Source organism: Pomacea canaliculata, linkage group LG6 (genome assembly GCF_003073045.1).
Source record: "Pomacea canaliculata isolate SZHN2017 linkage group LG6, ASM307304v1, whole genome shotgun sequence".
NCBI lineage: Eukaryota > Metazoa > Mollusca > Gastropoda > Architaenioglossa > Ampullariidae > Pomacea > Pomacea canaliculata.
The window spans coordinates 2287598-2302065 of NC_037595.1; the positions used below are offsets into that span (position 1 = coordinate 2287598).

The 14468-nt window shown below is 39.7% G+C and overlaps 2 protein-coding genes across 2 annotated transcripts; both read right to left on the reverse strand.

Moving 5' to 3' along the window:
• Nucleotides 1-7571: 7571 nt before the first annotated feature.
• Nucleotides 7572-8636, reverse strand: LOC112565941 (rhodopsin, GQ-coupled-like). Its single transcript, XM_025241844.1, has one exon. The coding sequence runs from the start codon at nt 8634-8636 to the stop codon at nt 7572-7574; it is 1065 nt and encodes a 354-aa protein (XP_025097629.1).
• A 4028-nt stretch (nt 8637-12664) lies between these two features.
• LOC112565944 lies at nt 12665-13981 on the reverse strand. Its single transcript, XM_025241845.1, has 2 exons — nt 13051-13981; nt 12665-12678 (listed from the first exon to the last, which is right to left on the reverse strand). Exons 1-2 carry the CDS (start codon nt 13979-13981, stop codon nt 12665-12667), a joined length of 945 nt encoding a protein of 314 aa, XP_025097630.1.
• Nucleotides 13982-14468: the final 487 nt, after the last annotated feature.

Below are 14468 nucleotides of genomic sequence, written 5' to 3' on the forward strand. Positions count from 1 at the left end.
TCTCCACTCGTCTTACAGATAAACTGCCTGTTAGACGTAGTTTTACGTTAATAAATAATATGTCATTGTGGCTGAACTGTTGCATATCATATGATTCTTTTCACATTTTCATTATTAAGACCAAGGGATAAATTTCATTCGATGTACAAATAATGTTAAGAAATTCAGTACTGATATACCACGAAAACACGGTTTTTACTTTATGTAACTTTGGCAGTTGTACATCCTAAGATGGTGTTCATCTCCAGTCTATAGCGGGAGGAATGCCGATAATAGATAATAAAGTTGAAGGCACAGTTGACCTCTGTGCATATCATTGCAATAATAGCGAGAGTCAAAAAGCTGTTCTGGTATTTACCGCCAATGTCAAAGTCAGGTAGAAAGACTGAGATTAAAATGTAACCGACATACGGTAATGAGGTTATAATATACACACACGACACAATCACGAGCATCTTGATGAGCGCCCTCTGTTGGCCCTGACTGTCACTTCCGCTGAAACTTGTCTCTCGGCGCCACGCTATGGCAGACCGTAGTTTCACGACAGTCGCTATTGTTGCAATGAAAATACATACGACTATGCATAAAGGTAAAAATGTCAAAAGGAAAATTTCTAATCCTCGAAATAACAAATAATTATCTTTGAAAGTCTTAGACACTTCAGTTACCCAGAAGTTTGTTTGATTTGTACCGTTGTTTCTTTTGGTGATTACTTCGTAATGAAAAAAATTGTAAGCGAACCCTAACTGTGTTGTGACGTATAAGCACGCAAGCAGCGCCCCCATGCTGCGTGTTCTCATAAGGGAAGTAGCACGAAGGGGCAGATAAACGCACACACACCGTTCAACGGCGATGACAAGGTTAATACAACTGGCCATGGTCCTGGTTTGATCCGTGATCGCTAATCCATATCCGTTAGACTTGAAATAAATTTCTTTTCCCAGCATCTCGTCCGCAAGCTCAACGAATGCGCCAACCTGTGTCATGCAAAGTACGGAGAGTAAGTACAACAGGTCTGCCAGGGCCAGACAGAAGAGACAGAAGTTCATCCGGTCTCTCAGACCCTGGCGCCAGAAGACCACACAGTTGACTATGTTGGACGGGATGCCCACCAGTGAAATGATGGGCTTCACCACACACTGCAACACTAAATTCAATCGTTGGAAAGTTTGGTAACTGATGAGATCGTGAGCGTTGTCCCATGGCAACAATATCTCAGTCTCTTTGTTGGCAGCAGACTGGCTGAAACTTGTGTTCATGACACAATGTCTGAAATACTTTCAAAGAATGTTATTCTATTTGTTCCGCCTAACCAAGCGACTAAGAAACATTTTAATATGATCTTCCGCATTTTAGTTGAAACATTTTATTTTTCATACTTTAGTACTAGATTTAAGAAAATATGTGTTCGCCAGCATAAGATAATCATTCTGAACTAGTTTAAAAAACATTTTCATTTCAAAGATAAAATATTTTTGTCGTGAATTAATACTTTTAAAAATACATCAATTATTTTCTTCATGTATATTTACTTTTTATCTGGACGGATGTAAATTGCTGCAAAAATTATTTAGAGCGTGTTATAGAAAAATCGAAGGTAGCTTGCGTATTAAGGCACCTAAACAAGGAAATGTCCTTTTACAACATGCAATTTTTTTAAAGATAAGTGTACTAAATGGCGAATGTTTGAAAATCACAGCTGTATTTGTAAGTAAAAATAACATGTTGTCTACCTGTCAATGTCTCGTTCTCTTATTATACACATATTCACACACACACACACACACACACACACACACACACACACACACACACACACATGCACACACGCACACACATGCACACATGCACATTGAACATTGCCAGGGACACAAAGGAAAGCAGAGAGAAGGTGGAGGATGGAAGGTGAGGATCAAGCGATTGGAGCAGGTTTGTCCTGCGACTGTAGAGACAGAGACAGGGTATTCCATAGTCTGGGGATAGAACTCTTCTGTACCATTCTCCGTACATACTCATGTATACACACGGTCTGTGGTCAAGTGTTAGAGATGCAATATATTGCTGTGAAAAAGTATTAATTAAAGAGTCTGACTTTAAATCTTTGTGGTAGGAACGAGTTCCTAAAGCACCTTTCTGAATGTTTTAAATATTTTCCTCTCGTAATAAATGTTGTACTGGGAGTGAAGCTAATCTTATGATAATGATGAATGTTTTATAAAGATTTTGTCGTTTCTGCAAGACTTTGGTCCATCTCCTCCTAAAACTGAAAATTGGGCGGGGAAGAAGGGAAAAGGTAATCAAGAGAGGTAATACAATGAAAGTGAGTGGAAATTTATCTTTCCCTTGAATGTAGGCTTGAGTAAACGAATACATGTATCCGTTTTTGTTATGAGAAGTGTGTCACATAAAATTAGAACGTGATCAGCTAAGAATTCATCATATTAGCAGTAAAGATAACAGCAAGAAGGAGTATCAAGCAGTAACACCCGAGAGTCATCACAAGAAGGAGCCCAAAGTAGGAGTACATGGTAGGAGTAGTACTGAGTAGGAGCATCAAGAAGCGATTAGAATGTAAGAGCAGTCAGTCTGTAACAGGACGGACGTACACTTACCTTGCATGCGCGACGTACTACACACACAACACTTGGCCACGCCCCTCTCTCCACCAAGATGACGATGACGATGACGATGAAAGATATGTAGGTGAATCGAAACGAAGAGGCACACGTTCAGCTGGCTGTTACTGAGAGAGTCATAAAGAACATGGCGGACGAAGACTGTTGTTTTGCCGCTCATTTGGCCATTTTTAGAGCAACTGCTTTTCTCTTAATATGACGTCATTTTCTGCTTCGACTGACGTGGAACAAATGACGCACATGTGACGTCAGACACAAGACATCATTCGTACATGGAACAAAACAAGACCTACCACAACTCACTACGCTGTCATTCATTCACTCGGTGAGTCAGTGAGTCAGTGAGTCAGTCAGTGAGTCAGTGAGTGAGTTAGTCAGTCAGTCAGTCAGTCGTCTCGTTAGAGTGGGGGAGAGAAACGCACCACTCATTAGTGCCAAGGAGTACCAAGGAGAGTCACAAAGAAGTACTAGGAAGGAGTGACGAGTAGACTCAACGTCACGTGACCACAAGCTCAACTTGTCTTTTCCAGAGACACTATTCTAAGGGTCAGTGAACTGTATGCCCTCAATATGTCCTCTTGTCTGTTCCTGCCATTTGTGACTTCAAAGAACTTTCATCTCAGACTCTCAAACACAGCCTCAAAGTGGATTCCGGCTTTGAGCACGGTAAGCTTATTTGTATGCATCCTGTGTTTCCTGGAAACAACGAATAAATATTCCAACGAATGAGAGTTTGCTGAATAACATGGAGTAACTGCGCTCTTCGAAAAACAAAACATGAAACAAGTATCTGAATTCAATATTTTTAATAGCAGTTAAGATTTTTAATGTTAAACACAGCTTTCACATTAAGCACAGATGAGGTCGCATATTAAACAAGCTGAGTAACTAGGCAAACCCTTGGGTTGTACATGGATTAGTATGTAATGAAATTCCCGACATGCACACACAATTGGACTTAATATCGTGTAAATGGAAATCTTCGCCTTTTATTTAAAATATTCAGTTACAGCCACGGATACAGTTGATATCTCTGAAATGGCCTTTAGTAGTTTGCTCTTGATAAGAATGACAGAAAGGTAGAAATGACGAGAAAAAGAAACAAATCTCAGAGATAGACCAACATGTAGATAAGATTTAGTAAGGTTACAAGTAGAATCCTTCAGCTCAAACAGTAATGTCGCAATATTTCAATTGTATCAGCTTCAATAGCGATTTCTCAGATAAAATACGTCAGCTCAACTGTTATGTCACGTGACTTCACTCAATCTGCTCCTTATTGCGATGAGACTTAAAGAAATAGGAAAAAGATGGTTAATGACGTGGAAAAAGGAAACTATTAAAAACAAGAATTAATACGAAACTAGCAATAAACTAGTCTTAAACAAAACTGTCTGGACGTCTTACTGAGATACGATTGTCTCTGTCTCTTGTACTACTTTATGTCTGTGTCTTTCAGTCTGTTCTCGTGTGCCTGTATGTCTGTCCGTGTATCTGTCTGTCGATGTGTCCGCAGGACAGTAAGTTTTCTCTGGCTCTTCTTTCTCCTCTGAATCACAGTTCACCTTTGTTCTCTACCTTCTCTGTCTATTGGTCACCTTCCTAGTCTACCTGTCACCTACTCAGTCTACCCGTTTTCTGTTCATCTGTCGGCCTCAAAGTTTGTTTTAATTTGTGTCATATTCTGCTCGTGACAGTCATGGTCATCACTCTTTTAAATGACACCCACCACATCGGAGCAAGCTGGTCCCCCCGTGGGGCCGGCCCGCTGGTACCTGTTGTGATTTGCCGTCCTAAACATGGTCGACTGGGACCTGAATGCCCTCTCTGGACATGCCAAGAGGTTCTTCTGTCCACTGCCAAATAATTACTATGGTGACCGAAGAGAAAAGAATAACTTTCGGTATCGAAGTCTTGACTTGTGTCATCAAGTAGGGTCTTGAATAAAGAAAGGAAGAGCAACTCCTAAGCAGCTGCCGAATATAGGAAGTGAACAGCAATATTTAACACAGGAAGAATGCAGTTCAGGAAAACTGGATTGAAGAAAAATACATTAAGAAGGGGTAGTTTGGGGAGACAACGTAAAGGAATATCAACCGCTGAAAACTCTTGAAAAACTCTGAAGACAACAAGGGTCATCTTCTGAAGAAAGAAACTGTACTACACAGATGAACTGAATACAGCAGCGACCTCTACAACTTCTCTGAAGACAGACCCGAACATCCTCCAAGTTGACCAAATTACCATCAATAACCCTGCAGACCTCCCAGTCCTTCGGGAAGAGGTCGACTGCCATTGGCAGCCTAAAGGGAGGGACTTCGACTGTGGCCGACAGTGTCAGCGGAGTTGCTCAAGTGGAGAGGAGACAGTAAAGGCACTCTCTACACTGTATTGAAAACTCTGGAAAAATAAAAAGTTACCCGAAGAATGAACACAATGTCTTGTTGCAGGTCGACCCCGTAGTCAAGCATAGTTACCGCGTTTAATGTCTTCGATGCAAAAAAGTAAAAATATCTAATGAACTGCTTTACAAGTCTTCTGTGAATGATCAGACATGTTCCCCAGGCCGTGACAAAGTTTGCTGTGCGCTCGTGACACGGCAAGAAAGCAACGATGTCTTTTGAAACCGTCCAAGCTTATTTTTCTTACATCGTACTGGCGAAAAAAAAACCATAATGAGGAAACAATATCTGTCGACCTCCTTGTTCTTGACTCCTACTGTACATTCTGGCACACTCTTCCATATTTTAATAATTCCATCCACAAAAAGAAGTTCCCCTATACATAAATTCATGCAATGTAGATAAATACGTTAATGAAGCTTGCAGGTAACCCTGAGAATCATGCTGCTTTATTGCTTTCCTATCTTCCTTTAAGACAGTGTTTGTTAGATTGTAAACAAGTTCGTTATCCCTCATGTCAACTTTACTATGCTGCTTCAGTGACCCATGCATTCAAAGTTAACCCACAAGTTTTAATTCACCTTCTGAAACTCCTTTGTCTCATAAAGTCTTCGTCCAATTGATGTCAGGTGTTTAATACTTCACTTCCAGTCCGAAAGCAAAAATGTGTTCTTGTGTCTCTTCTTATTGTACTCTTGCACAAAAAGATGATCAAAAAGAGACTAAGGCCTATTTTGTATTTTTAGTTTATATTATGCACTGTTACATTATCTATACTGTTTCTTTCGATGTGTCACAAAGAAGCTAAAAAATTTTATAAAAAAAATTAAAGTAGCAGAATAACTGTGTACTTAGTATAATTATGACAGTAAAATCAGTGATCTACTTGTACATTTTAACATTATTATACACAAGCAATTGTAAGTAAGCAAGACTTACCCGTAACATATATACATTCTTTTAACAGCAACCAAAGTATTGCCCCTTTGTCCAGGTCATGATATTTTTTAGTTTTCACGACCAAAAATAATGAAATACACCTTACAACAATATTAGACTTCTGTCTCCGTTTAAAATATATTTGAGGCAGACACCAAACACAAAGCATGGAAACTTAGCATGGATACCTTTCTTTCACTCCCTTGTTCTACGATCACTGCAATATAAGAAGAATTCGGTCTCTTCAAACCCTCCGTTCTATCCGTTAATTGTCTGTTTTAGAAATCATGCACAGAATGAGGACCTGTTCTTTCTTATTTTCTTATTTTTAAACATTGTAAATGAGCGAATATGCCTAATTATCTCAAACTTTTAACACATAATCAAGATTCTTATTCATTTATCTCTAGAAAAAAGAAATACAGAAATAATTGAACTAAAATAAATGCTTATTCTTATTCACGCATCTCTAGATTCTAACATAAAAATACTTTACCATGATTAGATGAGGTTAGACACAGGCTTAATTCAGAAACTCCAGTGGTACCCGTCAAACGTACCCGATATCAACGGTGTCATGAGTGAGGCCAACCCTGTTATAAAGCCTTTGCTTTATTGTTGGTTTGCTTTACCAAGGGAGCAAGGGTTTCTTCAAATGGCCTAGCTCTCTACAACCTACTTTAATGTTAGTTTTAAGCAGGTAAATCCAATCCTATGTTAAAAGCCACCAGATTCCATCACAAGAGAAAAGGTCCACAGAGTGAATCTCCACCCAACGGACCCTTTTACACAAAAAAGAACCTGGAAAATCGAGGGTAGACAAAGATGTACTTTGAGTAATAAAAAGTGTCTGACAAATGCGCCCTTCCTGTCGTGTGTAAGCCCACATCATTTAAATATAAAAAGATAGAGATATTCAGTACAGCGGATCATTATTTAACACGAATGATGAGATCCCAGGCAAGAGATGGTTTGACGGAAAAACATTGAACTTTTGGGATCAAACTCATCTAACAACCATAAGTTATTGTGTTTTCTACTAATGACATCAGTTCTTACCTATGTGAAATGGAGTAGTTCAAAGAACGGACAAACAAAACATTAGTAAATATTTTTCATTCTTGTACACTTGCAAAGCGAGGTAACGGTTTGCTTACCTGAGATTGACCATCCTTTGATGCAGAATAAGAATTAAATTAGCTCACTGGAGCGCCTCTGGCTGGACATTAAATGACATTAAATTATATACCTAATCATCTTACTGTCAAGTGAACTTCGTGACACAGAACTGTTGACAGAGCCACCTACGTCTCTACCTCCGTTAGTGAAACATGAGGTCACGGGGTCACACAAGGCAGGATGAGACTCTAGCTGGTAATTCTATAACAAAGTTCGAAAGACATTCTCCGTTTGTGTCTTAGTGTTTTTTCTAACTACCACAAGCACAATTAACAATTATTGATGTAATTATTGCACAGCAAAGTTAAATGCAAACATACAGTTTAGTGCATTGTTCAATCATTTCCCTACTATCAACGCGTTTCTCTCATCGACATCATAGAAAGTGTTCAGATGAAACTAGATGTGCAATCTGTCATCCAACCTTCGAACGTTTACAGCAATACATCGCCTGAACCTCGGTTCTGTAGCGCGAGGACTGTCGATAATAAATAACACAGTTGAAAGAACTGTTGAAACACGTGAATATTACTGCCAGCACACCCATAGTCAGGAAGCTGTTCTGGTATCGACCCCCGAGGTCGAAACCCGGTAGGAACGCTGAGAGAAGTAGAAGTATGACATAAGGTGTGCCGCCTACAATGTACAGACACGACACCAGCACCAACATCTTGATGAGCATCACCTGCTGGGCGTGGCTGTCGCTGCTGCTGGAGCTTGTCGTCTGTCGCCACAAGATGGCGGCCCTCAGCTTCACGATGGTTAGAGAGGTGGCCAGGCAGATTGTTGCGAAAATGCAGAGAGGTAAGACAGTTAAAAGCAAAATTTCTAGCGTCCTGAATAGAGTGTAGTTACTTCGGTGAGTGGTCGACAGATCCAGGTTCCAGGAAATGACCTGGTTGGTCATGTTGTTGCGTTTGACGGTGACCTCGTACCGGAAGAAACTGTAGACAAAGCCTCCTTGCGTGATGACGTAGATGGACGACAACAGCGCCGCCATGCTGCGCGTTTTCATTAGGGAAGCTGCGCGGAGGGGGAAATAAACGCATACACACCGTTCAATAGACAGCACCAGGGTGATACAGCCGGACATGGTCCTCATTTCGGATCTGAACCATATTCCGTACTGCACGGATTTATAATAAATTTCTTTTCCCAGAAGTTCATTGACCAACTCTGCAAAGGGACCAATCTGCGTGATGGCAATCAGAGACAACAAGTACAACAAGTCTGCTAGTGCCAGGCAGAAGAGGCAGAGGTTGATACGGTCCCTGAGTCCCTGTCGCCAGAACACCAAGCAGTTGACCACATTCGATGGAATACCTGGCAGCAGGAACAGCGGCTTGATGACACACTGGGAAATGAGATTGAACTGTTGAAAAGCATGATAATTGATGGGGTCATAAGGGTTGTTCCATGGTATTAACGGCTCTGGTCCTCCCTGAACTAGAGACTTATTTGAGGCCTGGCTCATCGACATCTGTTGACCAGTTTGTCGAAATAAGTCACGAAAGAAGTTCAGTCTACAAATTTCTTTTGGATTTTTAAGCGAGACAAACCGAACATGTTTCCGTTTATTTACATGGAGAAAACTGGCGAAAACTTCCGCTAAGTACTTTTTCCGTCGACTGGTATTTGCTTACTGTAACTTAGCTTGAAATATGATCTCTCTGAAGAATAACTTGAACACCAGAACCTCACAAGAAATCAAGTACCGATAATGATATTGGTATATATCAAAGTTTCGAAATTAAGCATACGCAATCTATTATTTAAAAAAGATATCAGGCAGAATGCCCAAATACTGTAAGTCCTCTTGAAAGCAGTCTTTCTTGTTCATCAGCCGATGTTTGTTCACAAGGTGAAAGAAGTTGAACTCCAATGTTTTCCAGCCCTTTCCTGGGATGTCTTATGTACCACAGGTTTGATAAAACGGTCGATGATTGCACAAAAAGATCTTGTAGACGATTAGACTGTTTGTTGACATTTTGTTTGGAAATGTAGAATTTCTCTGTTTGTTTCATTTATAATTGAGTCAGCCTCCACAGTTAAATTAGGGTTTAGAAAATTGTTATACTGTGCTTGCACGAACGCACGCACGCACACACACAAACATATATACGCACGCATTCTCAGACACACGGACAAATCAGACACACAAGTGCGGACTGCCTAACGCATGTAAAATCTGAAGCGATCCGACGGAAAATACTGTGTATTTACTTTAAACAGACGAACAATACAGAATAAACAATTATACGTGGTACTTTGATATTTCACTTTCTAACAATTTTGAACTGAGCTTCTGATTGTAATTCAGTAAAACAGACGAGATAATTATTTCAAGCATTTAGGTAAACAATGTTTGTAGCGGCTTGGCATTTTTTAAAACGTTTTGGTTACACATTCAACTTGTTATCCCAGCAAGCCTGAACACAGAATCAATCACACACACACACACAGTGCATGAGCACCACGGTCGCATTTTATTCACACTTAGAGAACAAAAAAGGCGATGAAAGATGTGTAGTGAGTGTACTAAAATAGTGTTTAGTCACAGAGCTTCTGGTTAGGACCTTACAATCCACAGACGGGACGTGGTCATCGTCTCTGTAGCTGCCATTGAGATGCTGCTGCTGCCCCCACTGCAAAGCCGGTCTTAATGTATGAAAATATGAATTTAAGAACAAGAATCGTCTGTCTTTGAAGAGTGCTAACACCTTTAGCCTGAAGCTTTCACGAGCAACTTTTCAATATGTCTTTGAAGTTGTATCCACGAAATGAGCATAGATATGACATCAATGATGGACATAGGTTTGAACACGTACGAGATGTTTTTAAAATCTGTATTTATATACTGATTTATTATACCTGAGCTTTGTGATTTTATGAAGAAATTTAAAAAAAAATAAGAAGCAGTTTTGTAAATAAAGGTTAGAGAATAAAATTTACTGTGACTGTTGGTTAAAATGTTGTGATTATGTAACGAGGGAAACATCTGACTAAGATATGGTAAACTTCGTAATATTTATCGTACAATAATGATTACGAAAAATCAGGATTAAACTAACTTCACATATTGCATGTGGAGTGAAATGACTTATAAGTGTGTATCTGCTGTCAGCCTTTGCCTTTCTTCTAGCCTCTACAGTTTCTGTGGCTTTCCTGTGAACACAAAACGTGAGTCTGGAGAGTCTGACAAGGGCCGCGAGTCCATCGCATGTTGAAACTGTGCTGTATTTTTTTTACAGCTGTCAAATATATTTATTAACATCAACAACAGCATTTTAACTTTTTCTGGACAGGATTAATTAGAACGCGATGAGTCGTCGCCACAATTGAAGCAGTAGTAGTACTAGTCATGACTGTGCTCTTTGTTTTCATCGTCTTCATCCATCCTCGACTCGTCATCATCAACAACAGTTAGCTCCGATAAAGGTCGAGCACTACCATTAAAACACTGAAGGACATTTGTAGAAAAGGGAGTAATATACTCACAATACAAAAGTTCAAACATTAGTGCATCGATTAAACAAACATGAAATATTCTCCAAGTAGAATTCTTAGGTTATTGCTCTGGGAAAAGTCCAACCAAACATTTATTTTTACTAGACACAATTTTAAGTAAGCGATTGTTTATCAATGCAAAATTGCGACCAGAAAAGATTCAGAATGTTAGTATCTGTCGTTTAGACAAAAGTCACAATTTCACTAGACTGTCCCCACACTTTTGTCAACGTATAAGGTGAGCAGTTCATGAAAATTCTCTTTACCGAATTGAGTATGGGCTTGGATGCAAGAGGACAGCAGTTCTTCTTTAAATATAAACGTGAACCGGATCATTATAATATCCCGATGATGTAGATTATTGCGAAAGTCTGAGAGAATTTATTTAATACTTGCAAGTTTACGTTGAAAAGACACAAGTACATGAATGTGTGGCAAGGACTTTGGTCGAGTCTGGAGGACCCTTTCAGACAACTGGAGGTTGTCACTGACTCCCAGGCCATAAACTCTCAGAAAAAAATATCTCTTTCAACTGGTTTAGACTCATCTCCTCCGTGAGTGTATTAAAAATGTTCTTGTCCTCATTAGCATTATCTACCACTCATTGTCGACTGATGATACACCCGTTGTATAATCATGCTTTCGTCACTTCACGTAAAGTAGTTCAGTCCCGACCCTCATAACCTCAATAGCCCTCACCCTGTTTCCAATTATTATTTTCTGTCCAAAGTTCAAAAAGAATGTTGCGCTAGTCGAGCTATAGAACCATTTTTTCAGCCATAATATATTAGAACCATTTCAGTCTAGTCACAGAATCGTTTTCCAAGAATGCGTTGATGCAAGTGGTGAATGATTTTTCTATCTGTTTGAGATACTGGTCAGTCTCATTAAGTGCTTTGCTGTATCTGTGAGCTACATGTGACACACTTGATCACGACTGTTACTTTTGGTCTCTCTGACACTGTTTTATATGGCGCTAGGTCCACCTGAGTGATAGTACCTCTGTGGTAGTTGTAGGCACCGCATCATTGATGGATCCGTTGTAGTACAGGTGGCCACAAAGCTCTGTTCCTTGGCCTGTCATTCACTGAGTAACAAGGTCCCTTGGTTCTACCGTCTGCTACGTGGACCATCAGAGTCAGGATTAGCGTCCCATGCTGACACTACACAGTTGTGTCCCATGCTAATAATACAGTTGTGTCCCCTGCTGACAATGCACAGTTGTGTCCCATGTTTCACTTCCCATCTCCAACATATTTGCACCACCACACTACACACAGTAGACTCAGTGAATGTCTGTTTGTCCATCATTCTCTTCCCAGTTCTTTCCGAACTGTCTATATTTGAAGCCTTCGAATCCGGCCATTCAAGCCATTTCTTTAGGAAATGTTTTCTATTTTTTTAACAGTATTATCTAGCCTAGTCCTCTATTTTTATCCACGCCATTATTCAATGATATTATCTGTTTGCTGATGCTTAAGTTAATTATATGGTTGACTGCCGGTTCGTTTGTAGTCTTTCGCGTGTAGTGCATTGACCTCGTATCCATAATGAAAATTGGCTTTACAAAACTTATTGTTATCATTAACGACAATAGAGAGAAGATGCACCTTTGTGCGGTTTGTTTGGCACATGCCAGTCCATCTAGCTCATGATGTTCTTCAGGATACCAGATAAATAGAAGGTGTTTCAGACACACACACACACAAACGTGAAATAAATAAATAATATGGCTAATCATCGTTGTCCCACTGATTGAGGTTTTCAAGACAAAAACGTGTCAATGTACTCCCATAGCAAATGTGATGCTGCATTATTGCTTGCACAGGATTGTTGGAAATGGTGTCCTTTAACCTATGGGAGCAGGTATCGAAGCCATATTATTAGCCACGACTTGGACTCGTTCATTGCATGTCTATTGGTGTTAATCTCAAAAACGAAATAAAAGAAAATAAATTACAATCTAAGTATCTAGCACCTGAGGTTTAAGTACTTAATTTTTCACGCCATCATAGCTAAAAATTATTTAAAAAACGAATACAAAATGTGTTGCATATCTTAAGAAACAGAAATTTGACCTTACCTCAAATATGAATTAAAATGATAATCTCTAAGCGAACGTTCAGTCAATGGGCTTAGAGCATAGAGTACCAAAACTAACAAATATTATGTTATTATAGCAACCAACTGCTAGTTTCATTGAGTAACAAAGTCTAGTTTTCAATTTTAAGTTTCCTCTAATTGTTTAGGTTAAAAATATTGCAGGATATTTACAGATGAGCTGCAAAAAATATAATTAATTTCGGATCTGTATCGCGATGAGCGTCCATAATAAATTATAAAGGTAAAAGAACAGTTGACAGCTGTACATATCGTTGCAAACACACCCATCGTCAGAAAACTGTTCTGGTACCGACCCCCGAGGTCAAAGTCCAGTATGAAGGCCGAGGTCATAATGAGAGCCACATATGGTATTGAAGTTACTATGTATATACACGACACAAGTACTAGCATCTTCATCAGCGCCATCTGCTGCACCTGATGACCACTTCCCATTGAACTCGTCTTCTGCCGCCACAGTATGGCGGTCCTTAACTTCAAGATGGTTGCAGCAGTCGCCAGACACATGCTAATGAATATACAAGGGGGAAGAATAGTCAGCAGACAAACCTCAAAGCCACGGAATAACAAATAGTTCTTCTTGTAAGTCGTAGACAGTTCCAGAACCCAGTAAAGTGTTTGGTTTGTACTGTTGCTACGCTTGGCGTAAATATCATAATGAAAGAAACTGTAAACAAAGCCAAGCTGAGTGAAGACGTATATAGATGCCAGCAGCGCCGCCATGGTGCGAGTTCTCATGAGAGAAGAGGCTCGTAAGGGGAGATAAACGCACACACAGCGTTCAATGGCGATGACTAGAGTGATGCAGCCTGCCATAGTTCTCATTTCGTCTCGGATTCCTAAGCCAAACTGCAGAGACTTGTAATAAACTTCTTTGCCCAGCAAGACGTCTGTGATTTCAATGAAGGGTCCAATCTGTGTCACACCAAGGAGGGACAACAAATACAGGAGGTCAGCGAGTGCCAGACAGAAGAGACAGAAGTTCATGCGGTCTGTGAGCCCCTGGCGCCAGAAGACCACAGTGTTGATGATGTTGGACGGAATGCCAGCTGCAAAGACCAGCGGCTTGACAACACATTGTGCTACTAAATTGAATAGCTTATAATCTTCGTAACTGACAGGGTCCAATGGGTTGTCCCATGGCAACACTGTGTCTCCTTTGTTGTCAGCAAGAGAACTGTTGGAGAGGCTCTTCATGGTGCTGCGGAAAATGTGAAATAATGACCAACGAACGGTTGGGTCTGATCAACCATTCTGGTCTGTGTGAGCTAGGCTATCCAAATTATAGCTTTTCGTTTGTTTGTTTGTTATCGTAATTCTATTTTTTCACACGTCAAATTCTGTCTACCGAAAATGAAACAGTTTTTTTATCATTAATTATATTTTGTCTTTAATTTCCTTTCAAAAGAAAACACGTGTTAAGGACAAATATTTTTTCTTTTTTTTTCAATTTACTGTTCAGTAAAACATATTTGATGTTTGATGGAAAACAGTCGGAAAAATAAATATGTAGATTTATAATTACGCCCTATTTTGTGAGCATGATTTTTTTCTGATTTACACGAATATTTATTCAGAAATAACGAACACGCAGGTGGATAGTAAAGCTATGTGCTTTAGTGTGGCTTGGATAAATGTTGCTGGGCTGTTTGTCAATGTAATTTGACACACCCACACGTATACA

Bases quoted from the DNA above. Each gene is read 5' to 3' on its own strand.
- LOC112565941 (XM_025241844.1), bottom strand. From the start codon at position 8,636: ATGTCGATGAGCCAGGCCTCAAATAAGTCTCTAGTTCAGGGAGGACCA.
- LOC112565944 (XM_025241845.1), bottom strand. From the start codon at position 13,981: ATGAAGAGCCTCTCCAACAGTTCTCTTGCTGACAACAAAGGAGACACA.